At 40.9% G+C, this 26,931-nt stretch overlaps 1 protein-coding gene across 2 annotated transcripts in view; it reads left to right on the forward strand.

The window, feature by feature from the left end:
• The window catches only part of EIF2AK4 (eukaryotic translation initiation factor 2 alpha kinase 4), a 546,008-nt gene that overhangs the window by 44,198 nt on the left and 474,879 nt on the right, over positions 1-26,931 (forward strand). For both annotated transcript variants that reach the window (XM_029600187.1, XM_029600189.1), the window contains exon 6: positions 10,480-10,613. In XM_029600187.1, coding sequence (XP_029456047.1) covers positions 10,480-10,613 — 134 coding nt within the window. The remainder of the gene's footprint in view (positions 1-10,479; positions 10,614-26,931) is intronic.

The raw sequence follows: 26,931 nt of genomic DNA on the forward strand, positions 1-26,931 counted from the left end.
CTGTGGAAGGTGGGGTCTCTGCCTTCAAAGATGCTCAGGATAGGAAGATAGAGGCTGCTGGTTTGGTGCTGTAGGCAGGTGTGTGTAGCAGAGGTGTTGCTAGGGCATGATTGCATTTGTCTCAGCATATACTGGAAAGTTCCTTAGAATATGGGCATATGATCCTAGAGGATGCAGCTCAGATGGCACAGAGGGCGACATTTTTGGTGGATGCCTCATGAATTAGTCCGTGCTTTGACTAGGATTATAGTTTCTATTATAGCTGCTTGTTTGCTGTGGCTAGGTAATTGATCAGCAGTTTCAGTTTCCAAGACAAGGTAGTCCAAGTGTTTCTTCTAGGGAAATCTTTTTGGAGAAGATTTAGAAAAGCTGGTGAAAGCTTGGAGGGAAACAAGTCTCCAGATTACCTGAAGACAATTTTAAGAGGATGTCGTGATTAACTCCAGCTTGGAGCTGCTTGAGGGATTCCAAGCATGAAAAACCAGAGAGGTTGATGCATGGCCAGTGGTCTAGAATCTTTGGTAGATTCCAAAAAGGAAGATAAAAGATGGAAACTTGGGGCAGTCCGAAAGTTCTCAGACTTAACAGTGAAGGTGTGAGAAGTCCTTCTCTAGTACAAAGGCTAGGCAAGTTGTTAGCCTTTTGGACTTTTACCGGAAGCGTACAAATCTGGAAGTTGCAGAGCCAAGTGCATAGTTTATTAAGGCTTCAGAGATCCATGGTATGGATTAATCTTCAGGTATTGGAATCCATGGTGACTGCCTTGGATTTAGTGCCTTAGGCAAGAGCGCACATGAAATGCTTGCTCTTAAATTAATGTCCTCAGTTTCAGGTGTTTTTTATGGGATTCCCTCTGAAGACGTGAGCCTGAGAGTTGCTTTGTAGCTAGTATATTGGAACCTGACAGTAGGAACAGATCTTGATTCTCAAATCTCCCATTTGAGTAATAGTGACCTTGGATGTCAGTCTCTGGGGTTGGGGAGCTTACTATATAGAGGCTCAAGGCACTTGGAATCTGGAGAAGTCAAGTGGTCCATTAATTTGTTAGAAACCAGAAAGATAGGGAAGACTTTCCTTTTAGTTTGCTTCCATTCTTCAGAATCAGGTGGTCAGGATCTTGTCAGCTAATGCTATGGTAGTGGCATACTTGATTCCCAGAGACAGGAACAGGTGTCGGCATCTGGCAGAACAGGTAGGTCTCCAGTTAATCCAAGTGGAGAAGCATGTAAAAAAGCTCTCTGTTGCTCTTATAGCGAGAACATACAAGCAGACTTCCTCAGTTGCAACAGGCTGGACCTCGGAGATATTCCCAGAAGGTATTCTCCCAGTGATGGTGATCAGCAGAAATCTATGAGTGTGAAGAGTAAGACGTTCATCCAGTTTGGATGCCCTAATACAAGTCTGTGACAAACCAAAATATATCAAAAAATACACCACTGGATACAGCGAACTGATAACTAATCAAAACAATCCTGGAGCAATGCTCTGTCGCTGTCAACAGTATCGACTTGAAAATGAATAATACTGTTTTCTAGTTGTTTTAAAACATCTAATACAAGTCTGGCCAGTTCAGGGTTCCTTCTGTGGCTTCTAGAGGGCAGATTCTTTCAGAAGATTTTAGGGCAACAGAGGCTGGTAATATTGATAGCTCCCAATTGTCCAGGGTGCCCTGGTGAGAATGCTGGACAAGATCTGTTATTGTTGCCTCAGGACAGGGATGGTGGTTCACTAGGAACAGTCTTGGTTTTGTCTTTCAGCTTATCTGTCAGAGAAGGGATATTCTCAGAAGGCTGTAAATACCCTTTTGTGCTCCAAGAAAGTTTTCACTCCCTGGGCATATGTGGGAGTCCAGAAGTTGAGGCTTGGTGCTCAGTTAAGAAGGTATTGACTAGAAGAGCTTCAGTGTTGGTTATCTTAGAATTCCTGCAGGGGATTAGATAAGGGTTGGCCCTTAACCGCCTAAGGTTAGATAGCAACTATGGTCTGTTACAGAGGCTGGTTGATAAGCCAGACCTTTATCATCTCATCCGAATGTATCTTGTTTCCTTCAGGTAGTGAAGCATATTTGGCCTTTGGTAAGAGGGATCAATACCTCTCTGGAATCAGAATTTGGTGTTGTACCTGGTTGGTCATCCTTTTGAGCTTGTAAGAGAGATGGCACTTAAACTGCTTATGCTTAAGATAGGCTTTTCTGGTAGCAATTTGTTCTACCAGATGACTTTCGGAGCTGCAGGCTTTGTTATATAGAGATCCCATTTTGGGTTCTTTGGACGAGGTGGTGTAGATTCTCATGGTTCCTTCGATTCTTTCTAAGATGGTTTCACATTTTTTCATCTTAGCTAGATGGTATATCTTCTTTCCTTTCAAAGGGACTCGTGTGGAGAAAAGTATGCTTAGTTTTGTCATTTAGATGTTAAAAGTTCTACTGTAATTAAAGGTTACTAATAGTTTCATAAACTCAGTATCATTTGTTTGACTTAATGGTTCAAAAGCATCAATAGCACTTTGAAGTAAAGAAGCGATAGGGGAAGCTTATATCCAAAGGATTCCGGCTTCCCAATAAATTGAGGGCATACTCTACCAGGGTGCAGGTGGCTTCATGGTCAGAACTTTGCCTGTCGTCGCCATTAAAGATTTGCAGAATAGTTACCTGGTCTTCTTTGTCTCAACCTTTGAGCCAGGGGAAGAGGCTTCCTTGGATTCAAAAGTCTTGAGAGTGGGATTGGCAGTGTTCTACCCAATAGAAGGATAATTTGGGTACATCCCATGCATCTGGACTAGTCTGGCTGAATGACAAGGATGATTATTCAGAGGAGCCGAAACAAACTCAATGTACCTGAAAGATGTAATAAGGCAAATTGACAAACTAAAGAGTAGCAAATTACCTTGACCAGATGGTATACATCCTTGAGCTCTGAAAGAACTGAAAAATGAAATTGCGGACCTGCTATTGGTAATTTGTAAGCTATCATTAAAATTGTCTGTGGTACCTGAAGACTGGAGGGTTGCCAATGTAGTGCCAGTTTTTAAAAAGGGATCCGGAGGTGATCCAGTAAGTCTGATGTCTTTTGCCAGGCAAAATGGTGGAAACTGTCATAGTTTAATGGAACAAAGCCAATGTGGATTTAGCCAAGGGAAGTCTTGCCTTACCAGTCTGCTACATTTTTTTGATGGGATAAATGTGCATAAAGGTTAGCCAGTTGATATATAGTATCTAGATTTCCAGAAAGCGTTTGACAAAATCCCTCCTGAGAGACTTCTGAGGAAGTTAAAAAGTCATGGGGTAGGAGACAATGTCCTATTGTTTATTGGAAACTGGTTAAAAGATAGAAAACAGAGAAAAGGGCTATTTTCTCAGTGGAGAAAGGTGGATAGAGAAAGTCTCCGCATGCTTTCCTTTCTGGTTGCTGTTTGCAGATTCCCATTTACAGTTTTCTTAACCCAGTAATGTATGCTGCAAAGCATTTCCTTCAGAGCATCTGGTGTGGATCTTCTCTGCCATTGTTACCAACTTCTGCATGGTCACATTCTAATTCTTTTTTTCTCTCAGATTACTAGTAATTACCTGTCTACTCTCATTTATAAAATTACACTATTTTTTTCTATTAACATGAACATACGTATGACTGTTCTGTTTAATATGTAGTTCATGTACAGGCATACATAGCACTAGTTTACAGTTACATTGCATACTGTCCTGAGGGAGTGCTGTAAGCAGAAGCTGTGTTTGCTGGTGTGATAGGATTTTATTGGTTTGCTAGGAAAGTGTGATTTAATCTCACAAAGGAATTTGTTTGAAGGTTGAACTGTTACTGTGTTTATATATTTGTGTGTGCAGTGGGAAATAGTTTGAGAGGTTTGAATTAGTGCTGTATGTAGCTTGAGTGTATGTGTTGGGAAAGTAATTGAGAATTTTAAAAAGTTAATTGTTGGCTCTAAGATGGTGTGATTGCTGGTTCCTGGACAAGTAATCATTGGTGTCTGATTCCCTCTCACCCACCCCCCTATTTCTCACCTACCACAGTCACATTTTTTCATATATAGATTTTTATCCTTATTAGGAGGAAAACTTTTTCTAAATAAGTCAATTAGGGATTAATATGCAATTAACCCTGATTTTAGCAGTTGATTACTTTGTCTTATTGCAGGTCATTATCAAATTAACATAAAACACAAATATATGGTTTTTAAACAGCTTTAAAAATCTTTAGCAACTCAACAAAATCAAGATGCAGACAAGTCCAGCATTGAGATGGAGGCTATCCAGTCTTTTGCAAAGAAAGCCACATGTATGACTGTCTACTGTTGGTGAGAGATTGTATGTGTGTACCTATTGCAGAGAGCTCCTGGCATTTGGAGAATGAGTTGGATATTTGAGGCTAGTGGCAGACATGGAGGGGCTAAGGCAGATAGAGAGCTGTATAGAGGTGACCTTCAGGGACATAATAGAGCAGTCATAACTCTAGCCTGGCCGCTCTTGTGCTGCTTTATTTATTAAAAAATATTTATTTCCCACCTATCCACAATTCTAGACAGGTGTTAAACTACATTCATAAAAATAAACCTAGAACAATCATCTCCAATATGGTGGAAAACACTGTTGGGGAAAAAATAAAACAAAGATAAAACCATTACCAATATACAGTATATTCTGTAAACTTATTAACTAAAACACACAATCAGATCAACCAGATAAAAGAACAAACAGTCATCTTACAAGGCAGTACTAATAGGTCCCTAAGGCCTGAGAAAACAAAAATGCCTCAAGATTTTTCCTCAAAGACTTTGATTGCCCAGCCCTTAAATTAGCTGGTAAATCATTTCCACATTGTCAGGCCTGCAACCATAAAAGTTTTCTCGTGTGTGTTAAAGATGTAGATTCTGTGCTGCTGATCTTATCGCATGCAATGGAGTATAAAGTTTTAAAGTGGATGCAATATAAAATGCTCCATTGTTCTGCAGAGCTTTATAGACTATAGTTAATATTTTAAATTGTATGCACCAGGGAATAGGAAGCGAGTAATAACGAAAACAATATGATAAATGTTCATTGCACTGAGTACCCATAAGTACCCTAGCAGCTGCATTCCGCACAGATTGCAGTGCCATTAGTGCGGAAGCTGGCCATCTGATGTAGATGACATTGTAATAATCTAGGCCAGTTAGAATCATATAGCCTGAAGAACAGAATGAAAATCATCAATATTTAAAAAAGGTTACAGTACTCAAATGCAGTTTTATAAATCATTTTTTAAAGTAGGATTTCATTTTTGATAGAAAAGTAAGTAAAGTGTCAAAAATGTCAAATTGCAGACCTGTTTAGAAATAGGAACGGCCCAATCTCCTATTATCTCTAGCTGACCCAGCTAGCACTTCAGTTTTCTCTCTATCATTAATCTTAGTCCTTAGAAAAGGAATGATGAATAAAACGGAAAATGTCATAATGCCTCTGTATCGCTCCATGGTGAGACCGCACCTTGAATACTGTACAATTCTGGTCGCCGCATCTCAAAAAAGATATAATTGCGATGGAGAAGGTACAGAGAAGGGCTACCAAAATGATAAGGGGAATGGAACAACTCCCCTATGAGGAAAGACTAAAGAGGTTAGGACTTTTCAGCTTGGAGAAGAGACGACTGAGGGGGGATATGATAGAGGTGTTTAAAATCATGAGAGGTCTAGAACGGGTAGATGTGAATCGGTTATTTACTCTTTCGGATAGTAGAAAGACTAGGGGACACTCCATGAAGTTAGCATGGGGCACATTTAAAACTAATCGGAGAAAGTGCTTTTTTACTCAACGCACAATTAAACTCTGGAATTTGTTGCCAGAGAATGTGGTTCGTGCAGTTAGTATAGCTGTGTTTAAAAAAGGATTGGATAAGTTCTTGGAGGAGAAGTCCATTACCTGCTATTAAGTTCACTTAGAGAATAGCCACTGCCATTAGCAATGGTTACATGGAATAGACTTAGTTTTTGGGTACTTGCCAGGTTCTTATGGCCTGGATTGGCCACTGTTGGAAACAGGATGCTGGGCTTGATGGACCCTTGGTCTGACCCAGTATGGCATTTTCTTATGTTCTTATGTCATCATCCATTGTTTTATTGCTGAGATATAAATATTAACTTCTGATAACACATGAAAAACTGATAGTACTGGAATAGAAAACTGTATATTATCATAGAGAATATGTCCAACACCAAGACAGATAAATGTCGAAAAGTGTGGCTGACAGCTATATGAACCCTGTTCTACTCCTGTTGTTGATGAATACCAAGTGGAAGATGACTGGTCTAATCTAACCTGTTGTACTTAGTTGATGCGATACAATTTAAACCACTGGAGTGCAGTGTCTTGATTCCATTTTCAGCTAATTGAGATAGTAAGATTGAGTGATCCAGTGTGTTGAATGTAGCAGATATATCAAGAAGGTCAGCACATAGCTTTTACCACTATCAAAGTCCCAACGAAAAATGTCAAGCAGTGATATAAGCAGTGTTTCTGCTATGATCTCATTGGAAACTATATTGATGGCAATTCAGAACTCTTCAAGGTATTGCTAAAGTTGTTTTAACACCATTTTCTCCGATATTTTAGACAAAAATGGTAAGGTAGAAATAGGGCAATAATTTATTAGCACTAACTGATCCAAATTTGTTTTTTTCATAAGTCACTTAGCAGACTATCACCTTGTTGTGGCAGGAAGCGATCCTGTACTTAGGAATTACCGTCCAGGTGGTTTCTTGCACCGAGGATGTCTCTTCAGTGGCGCGTGCCCAGGAAGAAAGTGTTAGCACTGCTATTGTAATTGGTGATTTAGACATTAGGAATATAGATAGCTAGTTGGCTGTTGAATTTGAGAATTGCTTGGTAGCTTGCCTGCTTAGTGCAAAGGTAACTGACATTGTGCATTACCAGAATATGATTTTAGAGAGTGCTGGTGAGGAGCCAGTTGTGGTGGTGCATGTGGGTCCTAGTGACAGGAAAAAGTGCAAGAGGGAGGTTCTGGAGGATAAATTTAGGTTTTTAGAATTTAGATTAAAGATTTAATTACTCACCCTTTTCCAAAACTGAACTCAAGCAAGTTACAATTCAGGTACCATAGACATTTTCAGGTAGATTTTCAAAAGCCCGTGGGTGTAAATATTGGGTTTATGTGCACGGCCGGGCCTTGTGCGCACTGAGCGAATTTTCGAAGGGGCCTGGCCACGTGCATAAGTGCCGGGCCTCTTTGAAGGGGCAGGCCGGAGGGCGTGTTCGGGGCAGGGGGCGAGCCTGGAGAGCGCCATTGATCGCTGTCCTGAACATTCGTGCCCTGGGAGCTGGTTGGCGCGCACAACTTACTCGGGAGCCTGAAGAAAGTTGTAAAAGAAAGAAAAAAATAAACAAATGGTAGAGTTTAGGGGGTGGGGAGGAGAGGGGAAGAGGGAGGGAATTCAGGTAGGAGGGTAGGGAACTGGGGAAGACCTGAATGCGTTGTGCGGAAATTGCAAAAATCCCCCCCTTGCGCGCACCACCTGCACATATGTGCGCGGCCCACGGGTTTTCTAACTTGCGCATGCATGTTAGAAAATCGGCATGTGTTCATGCTGGGACGCGCGTGCACACATTTTCTCTGATTTGTTTTAAATATGCTATTTACTAACTTCATGGAGTGTCTTCTAGTCTTTGTATTTTTTTGAAACAGTAAATAACTGATTCATACTTACCTGTTCTATTCCACTCATGATTTTATAGGCCTCTACCATATCTCCCCTCAGCCATCTCTTTTCCAGGCTAAACTGCTCTAACCTCTTTAGCATTTCCTCATAGGGGAGTTGTTCCATGTCCTTAATCATTTTGTTCTCCCTGCTTGCTACCTTTTTCACTTCAATTATATCTTTTTTTTTGAGATGTAGCGACCAGAATTGCATACCACACTCTCTAAGTGCATTGTCACGATGGAGCTACACAGAGATATTATGACATTCTCTGTTTTATTCCCTATTCCTTTCCCAATAATTTCCTAATGATTTCTGGGTTTTTTTTTACAATCACTGTACACTGAACTTAGGGTTTCAAAGTATTATCCACTATGAATGCCCAGATCCTTTTCCTGGGTAAAAATTCCAATATGGAACCTAACATCGTGTAAGTACAGTGTGGGTTATTTTCCCTAAGTGCATCACTTTGCACTTGTCAGCATTACATTTCATCTGTCTTTTGGATGCTCTCTCCCAGTCTCGTAAGGTCTTCCTCCAATTTCTCACAATCCACTTGTGATTTAACAACTCTGTATAATTTTGTGTCATCTGAAAATCTGATTTCCCCGTTCCCTTTTCCAGATTATTTGTAAATATATTAAAAAGCACTGGTCCCAGTACAGATCCCTGAGGCACTGCACTGTTTACCTTTCTCCACTGAGAAAACTGACTATTTAGTCCTACTCTCTGTTTCCTATCTTTTAACCAATTTGCAATTGCTATAGGATATTGCCTCCTATTCTGTGACTTTTTAATTTTCTCAGGAATCTCTCATGGAGAACGTCAAATGTCTTCTAAAAATCCACTTGTTTATTAAGCCTCTTAAAAAAAAGTAGCAGATTGGTGAGGCAAGATTTCCCATGCTGGCTGTGTCCTATTTAAACTACGATAATTATCACAACAAATGTGCCCAAAACAATCTTATTCCAGATCCATAAGAATGTACACACACATTAAATCAAATGAAGAATCTGGTATGTAAATTTTCCTCAATATTACTATGGAACCACGTACAAATTACTTTTAAATTTGTAGGACCTCTGTGCTACATGGGTGTGTAACATGTACAACCCATCTGTAGTTTACAGGTCCAATGTTACTTTATTTCTCCTAAACAATACTCTTTCTTGGAGTTTTTATAAACACCTCAATTTTTTAAGTTGTTTTTCTGTATATATATAAAAATGTTCAAAGACCCAGCAACAGCTCTTCACTTCGGGTAAGAATAATCATTCATACCACTCATAGGAGCGTGATACTCATCTGTTAAATGATTTTCTAACGCATTCTGCATCCTAGCATCGTCCCGTCCCGACTCGATCGTGTTTCGGACCGTCCTGGTCCTGCTTCAGGGGTAAAGTATGAATTCCAGTTCTGAAGGGTCTCAAATAGTCGCTATTCTCGCGGTTCCAGTTGAAGTCACTTCTTCTTTAATAACGCAGAATGCGTTAGAAAATCATTTAACAGATGAGTATCACGCTCCTATGAGTGGTATGAATGATTATTCTTATCCGAAGTGAAGAGCTGTTGCTGGGTCTTTGAACATTTTTATATATATACAGAAAAACAACTTAAAAAATTGAGGTGTTTATAAAAACTCCAAGAAAGAGTATTGTTTAGGAGAAATAAAGTAACATTGGACCTGTAAACTACAGATGGGTTGTACATGTTACACACCCATGTAGCACAGAGGTCCTACAAATTTAAAAGTAATTTGTACGTGGTTCCATAGTAATATTGAGGAAAATTTACATACCAGATTCTTCATTTGATTTAATGTGTGTGTCCTATTTAAACCATGATTTTCTATATGTTCTGTGATTTTGTTCTTTAGAATAATTTCTACAATAAAGTTAACCCCTTCAAGTCTGTAACTTCCTGGATCACACCTGGAGCCCTTTTTTTAAAGATGGGCGTTATATTGGCCACCCTCCAAGTCTTGCATACGATGGATGACTTTCGTGATAGGTTAAAGTCATTGTTGGGGTCATGAAGTCAGTTCTTCCATTGGGAGAGAATGTGCTTTGACAAACATTTGTTTCCTTTATTTTTTTGAATATATTCCACCTTTCATGATTGGTCAACCACTTGTGATCACCTATGGAGTAATCAGACACAGCTGGCAGGGTTGAAGATAATGGATATTTGCTTTTTCTTCATTACTATGTTACTATAGTTGAGGCACTGGGTAAGAAAGCATCAGCAAATCTATCCCGGGGCAGTATTGTGGCCCAGCTCTTAGGAATAGTTCCAGTGGCAGATCCTTATAACATCCTGAAAGGGGTACCAGAGTGCATAGGCTTTAAAATTGGGGATGAAGAAAGAATTAGCAGCTACATTAACAGTTTTGTTTCTGCCTTGGAAGTTTTGTAGGCAAGTGAAGGCCAGAGCTGAAAAATGGTGTTTATGGGGCCCTATGGAATGTGGCCCTTTCTCCTTCCAATATTAGAGAAGTGAGACATCTGCTCCAGTGCAGGTGTGAATAGGAAGCCTATCAGGAAGGAGTTATTGCTAGTGAAGACTAAGAAAAATGTCAGCAATTAAGATTAATTTTTATAATTTCTCCAGTACTTACTGTAAACAAGGGGTCTTTCACCAGAGAGCTTATAAGTATTTTTACAGGAAACTAATGTACAAAGAAATAGTGTTCTTAGTGGTAGAGAACTTGTTAATACCAAGCCCTCCTTGTTCATTGTCTTAATTACTAGCACCATTTAATAGTTATTTTCTTGCCAGGATCGACTAGAGAATGTTAGCTTCTCAAACCAGGAAGACTTACCCAGTGCTGGATTGAAACCCTCGACCATCATCAATGAAACTTGCGATCACAATGGAAACAGACATCGAACAAATTCCACAGGACGTTCCAGGTGCCTCATGGTTCTTTCTGTGATTTAGTTTAGTACATAATTTTAAGATCAAGAAGGAATATTGTGTCAGTGCTTCTTCCTTTAATTTTCCCTTTGAGTTACATTATAATCATCATAATTACAGATTTGGGTATACGTTTTTATTCAGTGAAGAAAAGCACTAATGATTGCACACTAGGAGGCTGATACAATAAAGTATGCCCAGCCTAACGCACAGGTTAGTGAGCAGTTGTCTGCACGTCCATAACCCCCGATGTAATAAGGGGATCAGCACATCCAAAACGTGCATCCAAACAAAGGTATAGCTAATAGCACTCATCACATGTAAATGCCATGTAGATGAGGTTATTAGCTATTTCCCCGTGATGCAAAAAATCGCTGTGCGTCTGAGGTGCAAATTTAACCCATCAAATTTTACGGAGAAGGCGTAAAGTCTTGCCATGCATCAAAAGTATGTTTAAAAACAAAAAATACTGCTTTTCTGTGGTTCCTTCTACTTAGTATCGTCGTGATACTAAGTAGGAGGAACCACAGAAAGCATCATAAAAAAAAAAAAAAAGCTTGATGGGGGGGAAAAAAAAATTTCTGGACGGACAATATACACGCTGTGTTTATTGAGCCAGTAAATTTTCTGCCACGGGATAAAACAGATGCTTGTATTTGACATCCTTTTGGTAACCCGCACACAGCCAGTCTCCTGGGCACCTGATGCCAAGGATGCACAATTTATCCCTAGTGTGTCTGTTTTAGCATGGCAACTCATTTGGTTATTGCATTGGGTGCTCAGGAGAGGTGGATGTACGTGCATTCAAAAAATGGACACCCAGTTTGGATTCACATTTTTACGTGCATGATATTGCATCAGCCCCTAGATATTCAAGTAGCATTGAAAGTAACAGATGTAAAGGGAGACAAGGAGAGATTTATTTATTTTATTTATTTAAAATCTTTTCTATACTGTCGTTAAGCTAGATACCATCACAACTGTTTACAATGAGGCACATAAATTAATATTCCTAGCTGTATTAAATTATATCAACTAAACAGATGCCATTAAGTTACGGTAACCTAGTTTCGTAAAAAAATATTAATTGGTGGGTGTGATAAATCATGTCCATTCCAATCTGTATCAGCTTTAAAATAGATTAATAATTGTATCTTAGCCTTTGGTGGTGAGCGAAAATAAAATACACACATATTGATTAAGGTGATGTGTGTGGGTGTTCTACTGACCGTATCCTACACTTCCCTGGACTCTACGCTCCATTCTCTTTGTGATATGCTTGCTTAAATAGCCATGTTTTTAAACTTTTCCTGAAGGTTTTGATGTCTCTTGTAATCTGATTTCTAATGGCATGGTGTTCCATAGTATAGGTCCTGCTAAGGACAGTGCCCTTTCCCTTAATTGGGTTAGTCTTGCTGTTTTGACTGAAGGAATAGTTAGTAGTGCTTTGTTTGCTGATCTCAGGTTTCTGTGAGGGACGTGTACGTGAAGAGCTGTGTTCAGCCATTCTGCTTTTTTGTTATGTATTAATTTATGTATGGTAACCAGTGTAGTTCAGCTAGGGTTTCGGTGATATGGTCTTTTTTTTTTACCAGTCAGAATTCTTGCAGCAGTGTTTTGTAGTATGTGGAGTGGTCTTAGCGTGGTGTATGGTAAACCCAGTAGAAGGGCATTACTCAGTGCTTGCAAAAATTAAAGCTTGTAACACTGATTGGAAGTTGGTAGTTGTTAGTGGTGGTTTAAGTCTTCTAAGAGTCAGAGTTTGGCGTATCCTTCCCTTACTTTTAAAGATATATGTTGTTTCATACTTAGTTCTGTGTCAATTATCACTCCGAGGTTTCGTATTTTCTCTGCTAATTCTATTTTTTGGTTATTTTTTAATGTGATTGGATTTTGGATGATCTCTGTTTTTACGTTCTAAATGTAGGAATTCAGTTTTCTCTATATTAACTAATTCCATTTGGTTTAGTAGCTGTTTGATGATATCTAGATACATGTTCGCTATGTTTAATGTTTTTTCAATTGTGTCGTTGATGGGTAGTATTAATTGAATATCATCAGCGTTGTATGTAATGTGAGATGCTCAGACCAGCTAGCAGGTGACAATGGCAGCAGGTATATGTTGAATAGTGTGGCAGACAGGGCTGATCCCTGTGGAACTCCTATTTGAAGGTTTATTTTTTCTGACATTACATCTTTGATCTGTACTTAGAAGTATCTGTTATTTAGGTATGATCTGAACCATTTGATTGTTTTGTTACTTAATGAGAATAAGTATGATTTGAACCTGTTCTTGAAAGCCACATGGAAGGAGCAGAGCAAGTATCAAAGATGTGATTTATTCCAGAGAACTAGAACAGCAAAAGAGAAGTTATTGAGTCAGTTATAGGGAACCACATCTGCCCTTTTCCACTCCTCTAAAAGTACTAGACTCTAAAGAAGCATTGAAAAGGTCAGCCAGAGAAGCTGCCAGGACATCTCTAAGTTCCCTTAGTACCCTTGGATGTATCCCATACGGCCCTATTGCCTTATCTACTTTGTAAGAAGCTAAATAAACAAACACTCTGTTCAATCTTATTTGTGTTTGTTTTATGTGGTTCTGCTCCAGGCCATTCCACAATGAACAGTAAAGAGAAATATTTGTTAAGCAAATTTGTTTTTTTCCTCATCAGCCTTTACATATTCCTCCCCTTCCAGTCTCACAATGCCACATATGCACTTCCTTCTATCTCTAACATATCTAAAACAAAATTCTGTCCCCCCATTTTACTGTATTTGCTATTTTTTCTCTGAATTTTTGCATTCACTACTTTCCCAGCTTCAATTTTTACAGATATTGTCTGTCTTCCTCTTTCTGCGAACTCTTGTAGTTTGTGAATGCTAGCTTTTTCTCCCTTACCTTTTCAGCTACTTTAGAAAATCATAATAGTTTTTTGTCCTCTTCCCTTTATTTACATTCTTAACAAAAACGTTATCCAAATGATAAGCACAATCCCCCCCCCTTTGAACTTCAAGTATCCAATCCACCTAAGTGTCCACCAAGTATTCAATCCACCTAAGATGCCATTTTCAGAATAGTGAGATGTATAGAATTAAGGAAAGCGAAGTGTAAAGAACTATAATTAAGAAGGGCAAAGTAAGTTATGAGACCAATTTAAGTTTCTCTATGTTCATTCAGGTCAGTCCATCATGCATGGGTTGTATACACCTACAAGCAGATGGAGATAGAGATCCACAGGCTCACTAATGACGTTCCTCAAATAGCCTTGTGCTGACACCAGCCTGCCAGTATTTTCTATCTCTAGCAGATGGTGGATGTGCGACCATATGCTGTGGATGAAGGCCTTAGTGGAGCTTAGGTGATTCTCCTGATGTGACAGCTCAGCTGTCCCTCCCTCAGTTGAGCAGCAGCTGGACTCTGATTCTTAGCATGGGGTGGGGGGTGCTGCAGAGGTGACGACTAAGTTCCTCTCCTGGCTGGTAGAAATTGGCTGAGAAACTTCCAGGAGGGTAAGGTGATTATTTCTATTTAATCTCCTGTGCCTTTTGACCCCCTTCAACCTCTGACCTCTGTCCGTCCCCCCCGTCCCCCCCCCCCCCGCTTTCTCCTAAAGCTCTCCCCCTTGCTCACTTAGGTGGATTGGATACTTGGAGTTCAAGGGGGGGGGGGGATTGTGCTTATCATTTGGATAACGTTTTTGTTAAGAATGTAAATAAAGGGAAGAGGACAAAAAACTATTATGATTTTCTAAAGTAGCTGAAAAGGTAAGGGAGAAAAAGCTAGCATTCACAAACTACAAGAGTTCGCAGAAAGAGGAAGACGGACAATATCTGTAAAAACTGAAGCTGGGAAAGTAGTGAATGCAAAAATTCAGAGAAAAAATAGCAAATACAGTAAAATGGGGGGACAGAATTTTGTTTTAGATATGTTAGAGATAGAAGGAAGTGCATATGTGGCATTGTGAGACTGGAAGGGGAGGAATATGTAAAGGCTGATGAGGAAAAAAACAAATTTGCTTAACAAATATTTCTCTTTACTGTTCATTGGGGAATGGCCTGGAGCAGAACCACATAAAACAAACACAAATAAGATTGAACAGAGTGTTTGTTTATTTAGCTTCTTACCAAGTAGATAAGGCAATAGGGCCGGATGGGATACATCCAAGGGTACTAAGGGAACTTAGAGATGTCCTGGCAGGTTCTCTGGCTGACCTTTTCAATGCTTCTTTAGAGGAGTGGAAAAGGGCAGATGTGGTTCCTATTCCTAAAAGTGGAAGTAAGGAGGAGTCTAACCGCTGTGGTGAGCAAACTAACGGAATCGCTGCCAAAACAGAATAGTGCAATTTTTGGAATCCAATAGATTGCAAGATATGAGGCAGCATGGTTTTACCAGAGGTAAATCTTGTTAGACGAATCTGATCTATTTCTTTGATTAGGTGACCAGAGAATTGTATCAAGGGAGAGCGCTAGACTTAATGTACTTTGATTTTCAGCAAGGCCTTTGACACGGTTCCGCACAGAAGACTTATAAATTGTGTGCCCTTGGTATGGTTTATAGATTGACTGACTGGGTTAGAGGTGACAAACGGTAGTGACTGGCTGAGTGGAAGGTGACACAGGGTAGTGGTAAGTTTTCTCTGAGGATCGTAGTTGTTACTAGTGGTGTGCCTCAGGGATTGGTGCTTGGACTGGTTCATTTCAACATTTTTGTGAGCGACATAATGGAAGGGTTATAGAGAAAGTGTCTTTTTTTTTTTTGCCAATGATACCGAAATTTGTTACCGGGTGGACAGTGAGGAAGGAGTGGGAAACATGAGGAGGGATCTAGTGAAGCTCAAGGAGTGGTCTAAGGTCTGGCAGCTAAGATTTAATGCTAAAAAATTGCAGAGTAATACATTTAGGATGCAAAAACCCAAGGGAAAGGTATTTTATTGGAGGTGAAATTCTTCTAAGTACAGAGGAAAAGTAGGATCTGGGGGTAATTGTATCTGATCTTTAGGTGGCCAAACCGCTGGCTAAAGTGATGGTAAAAGCCAGAAAAATGCTTGGCTGCATAGGGAGAGGAATGGTAACAAAAAAAGGGAGGTGATATTGTCCCTGTATAGGTCCCTAGTGGGACCTCACTTGGAATACTGTGTACAATTGTGGAGACTGCACCTTCAAAAGGATGTAAACAGGATGGAGTCGATCCAGAGGGTGGCTACTAAAATGGTCAGTGGTCTTTCTAAAGCATGTGGAGATAGACTTAAAGATTTAAAACATGTATACCCTAGAGTAGGGCTTCCCAAACTTTTATCCAATGTGACCCCATTTTGGAACTTGAAAATTCATATGACCCCAGAGGCATACCTGGGACCTTTTGATTTCCTGTCACCCTGAGGTCGGGTGGGGTGGGGGAGGCAATAGCACATGCACACAAACTGTCTCACACATTAGCACACTCACATGTTCACTCACTCACATACATGCTTATTCTCACATATTCATTTCTCTCCCTTGTCCACATACAAGTGCACACTCGCTTTTCTTTTTGTTCCACACACATACATGCACTCACTCCTCCCTTTTACACACACACTCACTCTTCCAAACACATACATACACATTCACTTCTCTCCTTCCATACACACAGACACACACACATGCATTCACTCCTGATTTCCACACACACACAAACTCACTTCTGTTCCTCTTCCATACATATACATGCACACTCACTCCTCTCCCTTTTCCACATACGCTAGAGAGATAACGTTCCTGGATGGAATAAATGATAGCTTTATGGAGCAATTGGTTCAGGAACCGACGAGAGAGGGAGCAATTTTAGATCTAATTCTCAGTGGAGCACAGGACTTGGTGAGAGAGGTAACGGTGGTGGGGCCGCTTGGCAATAGTGATCATAATATGATCAAATTTGATTTAATGACTGGAAAAGGAACAGTGTGCAAATCCAAGGCTCTTGTGCTAAACTTTCAAAAGGGAAACTTTGATAAAATGAGAAAAATTGTTAGAAAAAAACTGAAAGGAGCAGCTACAAAAGTAAAAAATGTCCAAGAGGCGTGGTCATTGTTAAAAAATACCATTCTAGAAGCACAGTCCAGATGTATTCCACACATTAAGAAAGGTGGAAAGAAGGCAAAACGATTACCGGCATGGTTAAAAGGGGAGGTGAAAGAAGCTATTTTAGCCAAAAGATCTTCATTCAAAAATTGGAAGAAGGATCCAACAGAAGAAAATAGGATAAAGCATAAACATTGGCAAGTTAAATGTAAGACATTGATAAGACAGGCTAAGAGAGAATTTGAAAAGAAGTTGGCTGTAGAGGCAAAAACTCACAGTAAAAACTTTTTTAAATATATCCGAAGCAGAAAGCCTGTGAGGGAGTCAGTTGGACCGTTAGATGATCGAGGGGTTAAAGGGGCACTTAGAGAAGATAAGGCCATCGCGGAAAGATTAAATGATTTCTTTGCTTCGGTGTTTACTGAAGAGGATGTTGGGGAGGTACCCGTAATGGAGAAGGTTTTCATGGGTAATGATTCAGATGGACTGAATCAAATCACGGTGAACCTAGAAGATGTGCTAGGCCTGATTGACAAACTGAAGAGTAGTAAATCACCTGGACCGGATGGTATACACCCCAGAGTTCTGAAGGAACTAAAAAATGAAATTTCAGACCTATTAGTAAAAATTTGTAACTTATCATTAAAATCATCCATTGTACCTGAAGACTGGAGGATAGCAAATGTAACCCCAATATTTAAAAAGGGCTCCAGGGGCGATCCGGGAAACTACAGACCGGTTAGCCTGACTTCAGTGCCAGGAAAAATAGTGGAAAGTGTTCTAAACATCAAAATCACAGAACATATAGAAAGACATGGTTTAATGGAACAAAGTCAGCATGGCTTTACCCAGGGCAAGTCTTGCCTCACAAATCTGCTTCACTTTTTTGAAGGAGTTAATAAACATGTGGATAAAGGTGAACCGGTAGATATAGTATACTTGGATTTTCAGAAGGCATTTGACAAAGTTCCTCATGAGAGGCTTCTAGGAAAAGTAAAAAGTCATGGGATAGGTGGCGATGTCCTTTCGTGGATTGCAAACTGGCTAAAAGACAGGAAACAGAGAGTAGGATTAAATGGGCAATTTTCTCAGTGGAAGGGAGTGGACAGTGGAGTGCCTCAGGGATCTGTATTGGGACCCTTACTGTTTAATATATTTATAAATGATCTGGAAAGAAATACGACGAGTGAGATAATCAAATTTGCAGATGACACAAAATTGTTCAGAGTAGTTAAATCACAAGCAGATTGTGATAAATTGCAGGAAGACCTTGTGAGACTGGAAAATTGGGCATCCAAATGGCAGATGAAATTTAATGTGGATAAGTGCAAGGTGATGCATATAGGGAAAAATAACCCATGCTATAATTACACGATGTTGGGTTCCATATTAGGTGCTACAACCCAAGAAAGAGATCTAGGTGTCATAGTGGATAACACATTGAAATCGTCGGTTCAGTGTGCTGCGGCAGTCAAAAAAGCAAACAGAATGTTGGGAATTATTAGAAAAGGAATGATGAATAAAACGGAAAATGTCATAATGCCTCTGTATCGCTCCATGGTGAGACCGCACCTTGAATACTGTGTACAATTCTGGTCGCCGCATCTCAAAAAAGATATAATTGCGATGGAGAAGGTACAGAGAAGGGCTACCAAAATGATAAGGGGAATGGAACAACTCCCCTATGAGGAAAGACTAAAGAGGTTAGGACTTTTCAGCTTGGAGAAGAGACGACTGAGGGGGGATATGATAGAGGTGTTTAAAATCATGAGAGGTCTAGAACGGGTAGATGTGAATCGGTTATTTACTCTTTTGGATAGTAGAAAGACTAGGGGACACTCCATGAAGTTAGCATGGGGCACATTTAAAACTAATCGGAGAAAGTTCTTTTTTACTCAACGCACAATTAAACTCTGGAATTTGTTGCCAGAGAATGTGGTTTGTGCAGTAAGTATAGCTGTGTTTAAAAAAGGATTGGATAAGTTCTTGGAGGAGAAGTCCATTACCTGCTATTAAGTTCACTTAGAGAATAGCCACTGCCATTAGCAATGGTTACATGGAATAGACTTAGTTTTTGGGTACTTGCCAGGTTCTTATGGCCTGGATTGGCCACTGTTGGAAACAGGATGCTGGGCTTGATGGACCCTTGGTCTGACCCAGTATGGCATTTTCTTATGTTCTTATGTTCATAAATGAATATACTCACACACACATACACACTCATTTACTTTTCTCCCTCTTCCACACACATATGCACTCTCATTCTTTCTTCTCACCTCAATTCTAATCAGCCACAGGAGCCTCCTCTTTCTGCAGGCCCACAGGACATGTGCTCCACTTCCTCCTCCTCCTGCAGTGTTGAGCTGCTCTTCCCTTGTTTTATTTTCAGTCGTGGCCTGACCTTGTTGCTGCTCCTCTTGCATCTGCAGTTTCTTATTTCCCGCATGGGAGGGCAACGCTCCTGCTCATCTCGCTTTTCACGTCATTTTCCTGAGGCACAGGTGCTGACACTCCTCCTTCCTTGAGCCTGCACTGCTCCAGACCCTTTTTCTTCCGGCCTTCTGCAGCAGGGCACCCAGAGTTATCGGGTGTTGGCCCGGAGACCTGGCAGTTCATTCAGAATTCTGGAGTCTCCAGGCCAAATCCAGAGAGTTCCTAAATATGCCCAGAGGATGACCCAAACAAATTAGCAGTGATGCAGTTCCCTTCCATCAATCACTCCTTCTCACCCTGTTACTCCATCTATTGCCCTCTCTTAACCTCCTCCCCTCTCTCAATCTCTGTATCTCTCACTCCCCAGCCCACCCCTTCTCTCTCATGTCCTCCAGTCCTTTTCACATCTCCCAGTTGATTCTCTGTCATCCGCTCCCTCTCATGCCATCTCCCATTGCCTCCTCCCTCTCATTCTCTCTCTCAAACCTTCCAGCTTCATCTCCTCCCTCCAACCCTTTTTTCACATCTCCATTCTTTTTACATCCCTCAGTGGATCTTCTGTCATTCCTTCTTTCACTCTCCAGAAGTAAGTAATCCCTCCCTACCTTATCCAACACAAAAAAACCCCCCTCTTGCCTCTCATCCCTTTCTTCAAATAGCCCCTCTTCCAAACATCTCACTGGCCAGAGTCCATGCTAAAATTTTCCTTTGGGCTCTGGGCAAAAGGTGGATGATAACAGTGGGAAGAGAGAGCAGGCTGATGATAGGGCAACATTTTTGTCTTTGTTCAGTGGTTGGTGAGGGGAGGGCAGCAGTGAAAATCTCCATTGGCCATACATTAGCCCTCCCCTTCTTTCATGGCTGGTCCCAAGCTGCTGCCACATGCAGATCACATCAGACCCTGCAGTAACCCTGATCCCTCCTTGCACAGGGCTTTCTGCAACTACAGAAACTCATGCAAGGGCTGTGCCACTGCACAGCCTATGAGTGTGTGCTTATTTACAGGCCCCATGTTGACTTCCACTACTAATGCTGCTGCTGTTTGAGTTTTTTTTAAGGACTGGGAGGACTGTGGCCTGCAGCACAACTGAGGGGAGAAGGGGAGTGTTGTGCTACTGCCTAGCAGGGCGGTTTGCTGGCCGGAAGGCTAAGCTCATTTGTCATCCCTATGAACTGAGGGGCTCTGGAAACTTGTGTAATTTTTTTTCATTCATGAACTGTAAAGGTGTGGTGGACACAAACCTCTTTTTGTTCTTGCATTGCTGTGGGATGGAGCTAGAGAACCTTAATGTGGTGCATGGAGTCCTGCAGGGTGAAACTGCCTGGAGGAGTCTGACCTGTGGATGGCTGAGCTGGGGATACGCCTTGACCGGTGCCTCGGGACAATATTCATTGTGGATATCCTGAAAACCTGATTGGCTAGGTGTGCCCTGGGTTGAGAAGCACCGATCTAGATTACTGTGTAAAGTTTTGATTGTTGTATCTCAAAAAAGATATAGCTGAACTAGCAAAGGTACAGAGCAGGGTGACCAAAATGATAGAGGCTCCCCTCTGAGGAAAGATTAAAGCGGTTAGGACTGTTCAGCTTGGAGAAGAGACGGACAAGGGGTGATATGATAGAGGCCTATAAAATTGTGTGTGGAATAGAACAGGTAAATGTGAATAGGTTATTTATGCTTTCAAATAATACAAAAACCAGGGGACACTCCATGAAGTTAGTTAGTAGCACATATAAAACAAATCAGTTAAGCTCTGGAATAGTTTGACTGAGGTTGTGGTAAAGGCAGTAGCACAGCTGGGTTTAATAAAAGGTTTGGACAAGTTCTTGGAGGAGAAGTCCATAAACTGTTGTTAAACAGAATTGGAGAAAGCTGCTATGTATCTCTTGGATGTTAGCAGCATGGGATGTATCTACTGTTTGGGATCCTATCAGGTACTTGTGTCCTGGATTGGCCACTGTTCTAAACAGGATACTGGGCTTAATGGATCCTCAGTCTGACCCAGTTTAGCAATTCTTATGTTTTTATCCACTGCAGCCCTTGCAGCTCTCTGCTCCTTGCTTGCCCTCTCTCTTGTGTCTTCTCATGCTACTTCTCTATTCATCACCCCAGCTGCAGTCCTGTCTACTCTCTGTGGTTCTGTTGCTGTGGAAGATGCATCTTACTTTTTGGCACTGATGGGTGCTGAATATGCCTCGTGTAAACAGATTTGGAGTATGTATGTATGTATGTATGTATGTATGTATTTATTTATTTATTTAGGTGTTTTATATACCATCGTTCCAAAAAAAGATCACAACAGTTTACATTATCAGCATTCACATTCTAGGTTAGCATCATAACAAATAAATATCCTAGTTCCTTTGTTGTGCCATTTCCACTCAGAGGATAATGCCCTGTTAATAAACAACTTTAGCTCAAGGTGATCTATACAACAGATGTATCCAATCCAAAAAGGTTCCCTGGGACCCCATGCAGACAGCACCCAGAACATATAAGACCAAATAAATTTATCAAAAGCTTTCTCCGAATGACTCAATATCATTCCATATATATATTCATATATCATTCTATACACACCCACACCCACACCCACATTCATATATCATTCCATAAATATACAGAAGACCACTTTAAACCAGCTCACTTACCTGCACCCGAGGAACGAAACAGCGCTCTGGCACAGCCGAGGCCTAAACCCTGACACCGGCGATGCTCAGGACATCGAGGGCCTGACCCCAGAGACCTCGAGGACCAGCAGGCACAGACCCTTCTCCCACGCCACCGGGTCCCAGCAAGACTGTCCCTCGATCCCGATGCCAGCACCACCAGAGGCCTGGGCCCGACGACATTGGGGAGAAGCGGGCGGGCAGATGCCCAGCACCACCACCAGCAGAACCCAGTGCAAGCAGGAAGAACAGACCGCCCCCTGACGTCAGAGGAGGAGCCGGGTGAGTAAATTCAAATCCTCACTCACCCTAGGCGCCGCGCACCGAAGGAGCGTGTCCAAAGGAGCAGGCCCCTTTTCATGCCCCTTCGCTCTACCCATTCAGCGCTCCCTCTTACCCCATCAACTGGACACTTTTCAGCTAACACAAGTTAACGCTGACAAATCACCTTCTCAACAATCTACCACTTAATTCCATCCTTATAACAACTCTTCTCTTAACACTCTCACTATAGACTTTCAAACTATTAGAACTTAAACAATAACCATGGCCGCAACAAGTAAACTCCCAAATCGAAACAAAAGAACCACGCTCTCAAAAAAGCAACCAATTCAAAGGAAACACACACCCTCTAATCCTCGATATACAAAAAAACCAGCAACTATCAAACAGCACAAACACATACATCCAATATTCAAACTATATTCTACTCTCATTCATATACTAGTCAACGCACGTTCTATAGTAAAGAAAATACCTTTAATCAATGACCTGCTCATTGACTCTAAACCAGACTTCATCGCAATAACTGAAACCTGTCTCAAAAACACCGATTCCGTACTCATCAACCAATTAAACAACCAAGAATACAACATATTCTCAGTTCCCAGAAAAAGAAAAAGAGGTGGTGGTCTAATGTTAATCTCTAAAAAAAAAAAAAACCTACAGTCGCATTATTTGATTCAGCTAAACTTCAAATATGCCTGGTCTATTGTCCACCAGGATCACTCGACAAAAGCTGCTCACCCCTAATCGAATAAATCATGAATAATATTTAACTCAATAAACCCATCATCATCCTGGGTGATTTCAACATACACTTTGACACAATCAACCACTCAGAAACCTACCATACCATCATTGATGCACTATCAACACTACATCTAAAACAAGTGGTTGAAACTCCAACTCACAAAGCAGGTCACACTATTGACCTCATATTCATCAACACTGAAGATTGGAATACTAACGCAACCCACACCACAAAAATACCTTGGTCTGATCATCACCTAATCCAAGCCACCTTGACCATCAACTCCATCCTTACTTCTCCTCAAAACCCACCAAATAAAATAACATACCGCCCCCCCCCCCCTTCAACACTGAACTCCTACAAGAAACTCTTCAAACAGATCTAACTAACATTGATCTATCAAATTCTGATGAAGCCACAGCATCATGGCTAATGATCACAAAAAAAGTGGCTGATAACATCAACCCCACCGTAACTAAAACAATCAAAACACAACAATCAATGGTACAATGATAACATCAGAGCTTCCAAACGTGTACTCCGAAAAAAAGAAAAAGAATGGAGAAGGAACAAAACTTCAGCCACACTAAACACATATCGAAACCACCTAGCACAATATAAAAACACCATCAACGCAAAGAAAGAATACTTCTAAAAAAAAAAAAAATCAACAAATTTCATAATAACCCCAGAATGCTCTTCTCAATAGTACAATACCTCACAAAGACAACCCAGAGAACTACTTGCACCTCTCACAAAAGCGACAATTTTGCTGAATTCTTTAACAATAAAATATCAAACTTAATACAATCCAACTTTATCGACAACACTCAGCCCATATGTTTGAGCACAAAAGTAAATTCAAAATGGACAAACTTCGACACCGCCTCCACCCTCAAGATCCAATCACTCATCAAGAATATGAACCCCGGCCAACCACCCTCTGGACAGCATCCACATAATAAGCCTCAAGGCAATTTAACCTACTAAAATCAATCACCAAGATTGTCAACCTATCTCTTACTGAAGGAAGCTACCCCAATTGCCTCAAATCAGCAATAATCAAACTTATACTGAAAAAGAATAATCTCGACCCAAAAAACCTAACAAACTACTGCACGATTTCTAACCTATCCTTCATAGCCAAGATCATCGAAAAAGTTGTTCACTCCCAACTCTATGAATACCTTGAAACAAACAACATCCTATCCCCAACCCAATATGGATTCAGAAATAATCTCAGCACAGAGACTCTCCTTCTTTCATTAAATGACACTATACTAAGAGGATTCGACAATGGAAAACAATACCTACTCATACTCCTCGACCTCTCAGCAGCATTTGATACAGTAAACCATCAAATACTCTTAGAACGATTGACAGAAATTGGTATATCTGACACCACCCTACGATGGTTCTCATCCTATCTTTACAACAACATGTTGTTGTTGATACTTTACCAAGTATCAACAACAACATCTCTAAGAAAATTAACCTCAACACTGGAGTTCCACAGGGCTCAGCGTTATCTGCCACTCTGTTCAACATATACCTTCTACCCATTTGCCAACTACTAAGCGATCATCAAATCGCCCACTTCCTCTACGCAGATGATATACAACTTCTAATTCCCATCAAAAACTCCCTCGATGAAACATAAAAAGAAACATCTGTTCTACTTAAATCAAACAACATCTAACAAAATTAAAACTCATAATCAACATTGACAAAACCGAAATAATCATCATGGACAGAAAACCCAATCCAACACCACCACCCTAACTCACACCTGACAATCAAATGAAACCAATATCCCCTGTCACTCACACCAGAAACCTTGGAGTAATCATTGACAAAAACCTATCCTACAAAAACCACATAACAACCAAAATCAAAGAAGAATATCTCAAACTTCTAACCCTAAGACATATAAAACCATTCCTAAGCTCATATGACTTCAGAACTGTACTGCAGCTATTAATTTTCTCAACCATAGACTATTGCAATTCCCTACTGATTGGTCTTCCTTACAACATCAAACCTCTTCAGACTTTACGGAACTCAGCAGCCAGAATTCTAACGGGAAAAAAAAGAACGATTACATTACCCCCATACTGATTTCACTACACTGGCTTCCAATAAAATCCCGAATTGAACACAAGACCATGACCATCATACATAAATTAGTACACACCGATCATCAAAGACAAACAGGTTTAAAAATTACCCCGCAAAATGCCCATAGGAACCTGCGGTCAAACACATGTCGTCTAACAACTCCTCCCATCAGAGATGCTCTATCAACTACAAGAGAGAGAGCATTCTCCATTGCCTGCCCGAAAATATGGAACTCCCTACCAAATGATTTGAGAACACAAACCAACGTCAAAACATTCAAGAAAGATCTAAAAACATTGCTTTTCTACAAAGTCTACATTGTTGTTAGTTCATTGATTTATCTGATTGTCAATCAGTACCACCAACCAAACCCATGCAAGAATGAAACAGCAACCAGCATCAACCATTGTCATACTACAATGAACTTATAAGAAACAATAGAAAGAGACAGCCTCTAAGATTAATAAATCTCACTACCTTTACTATCCTCCTTCCCTTATATTTCAATTCTTCCCTTGTTTTCCCCCCTCCCGTAATCCCTCCCATTGTTTTTTTTTTTTTCCAGTGATCAGCAAATGTTTAACTATCTGTATTCTGTTTGACTCTTGTAAACCGTTGTGATGGCTACACCAAATGACGGTATATAAAACTCAACAAATAAATAAATAAAATAAATTCCTCTCCTCACATGCCTAAAGCTGCCAAACCTTTACATACATTCCTAACTCCATAATATCCTTTGAAAAAGCCTGTTTCCAGTACTGGTGCAATTTGACCAAGCACTGCACTCAACCTGGCAGCCAAAACAGAAGTCAATAACTTAGCATTCACATTTAGAAAAGAGACTGGATGATAGGCAGATGGAGCTCCAGGATCTTATCCCTTCTTCAACAGTATTAATATAGCCACTTGTATAATTTCTGATGAAAAAAACATGAAACTAAAATTTTATAATACTCAGGACCTACAACATCCATGTCTGGTGACTTACCTAATTGTTAAAATCTTTTTATTTAACAATTAATGTCATGTTCACAAACCATCATGCATAAAGACTATTAATGTACAGAGGTGCAGAGGCAGATTATAGTCTAAAAACAAAGGCACATCACAATAAATTCACCATGAAAGTACAGTAAGGAACTGTCACTGCAGTTCTACTTATGTACATACAAGCCGTTAAGCCCGTTAAAACGGGCTACATCCCTCTGTCTCTCACCTCCCCCTCATTTTCTCTCCCCTCACTCTTCACCACCCCCTACCTCCCTCCCTCACACTCACCCACTCCTCCCCACCCTCCCTCTCCTCTCACTCAGTCCCTCCCTCCCACTCAGTCTCACTCACTCTCTCACCTCCCCCCTCATTCTCTCTCCCCTCACTCTTCACCACCCCCTACCTCCCTCCCTCACACTCACCCACTCCTCCCAACCCTCCCTCTCTCTCCTCTCACTCAGTCCCTCCCTCCCACTCAGTCTCACTCACTCCCCCCTCTCTCCCTCCCTCTCACTCCCCCCTCTCTCCCTCCCTCTCACTCACACTCAGTCCCACTCACTCTCCCTCAGTCCCACTCACTCCCTCTCACTCAGTCCCTCCCTCCCACTCTCTCTCTCCGTCCCTCCCTCCCTCTCTCTCTCTCTCTCCACCCGCCGCCGCTGCCGCCCGCTACCGCCACCCGCTACCGCTGCCGCCCGCTACCGCCGCCGCTGCCGCCTTGTTTTTGTTTTTTTTTTACGCTGCCTAAGACCGACGTGCTCGCCCGCACATGCGCAGTAGAGCTGCTCTCTACTGCGCATTTGCGGCACGTCGGTCAAGCGTCGTTTATCTAGTTAGATTCTCATAACTCTTGAGGTACATTGTAAAACTTCCAGCATTGTTCCCAAATAGCATCATATTTAAACTTAATCTTTAAGACAATAGTGCAACTTTTCTATGTTGACTATAGCCCGGGTTTGCATTCTCCAAATATCAAGACTAGGATTTCTTTTCTACACTGGGGCAATAG

The sequence above is a fragment of the Rhinatrema bivittatum genome, chromosome 4, assembly GCF_901001135.1.
Source record: "Rhinatrema bivittatum chromosome 4, aRhiBiv1.1, whole genome shotgun sequence".
In the NCBI taxonomy this organism is placed as follows: Eukaryota; Metazoa; Chordata; class Amphibia; order Gymnophiona; family Rhinatrematidae; genus Rhinatrema; species Rhinatrema bivittatum.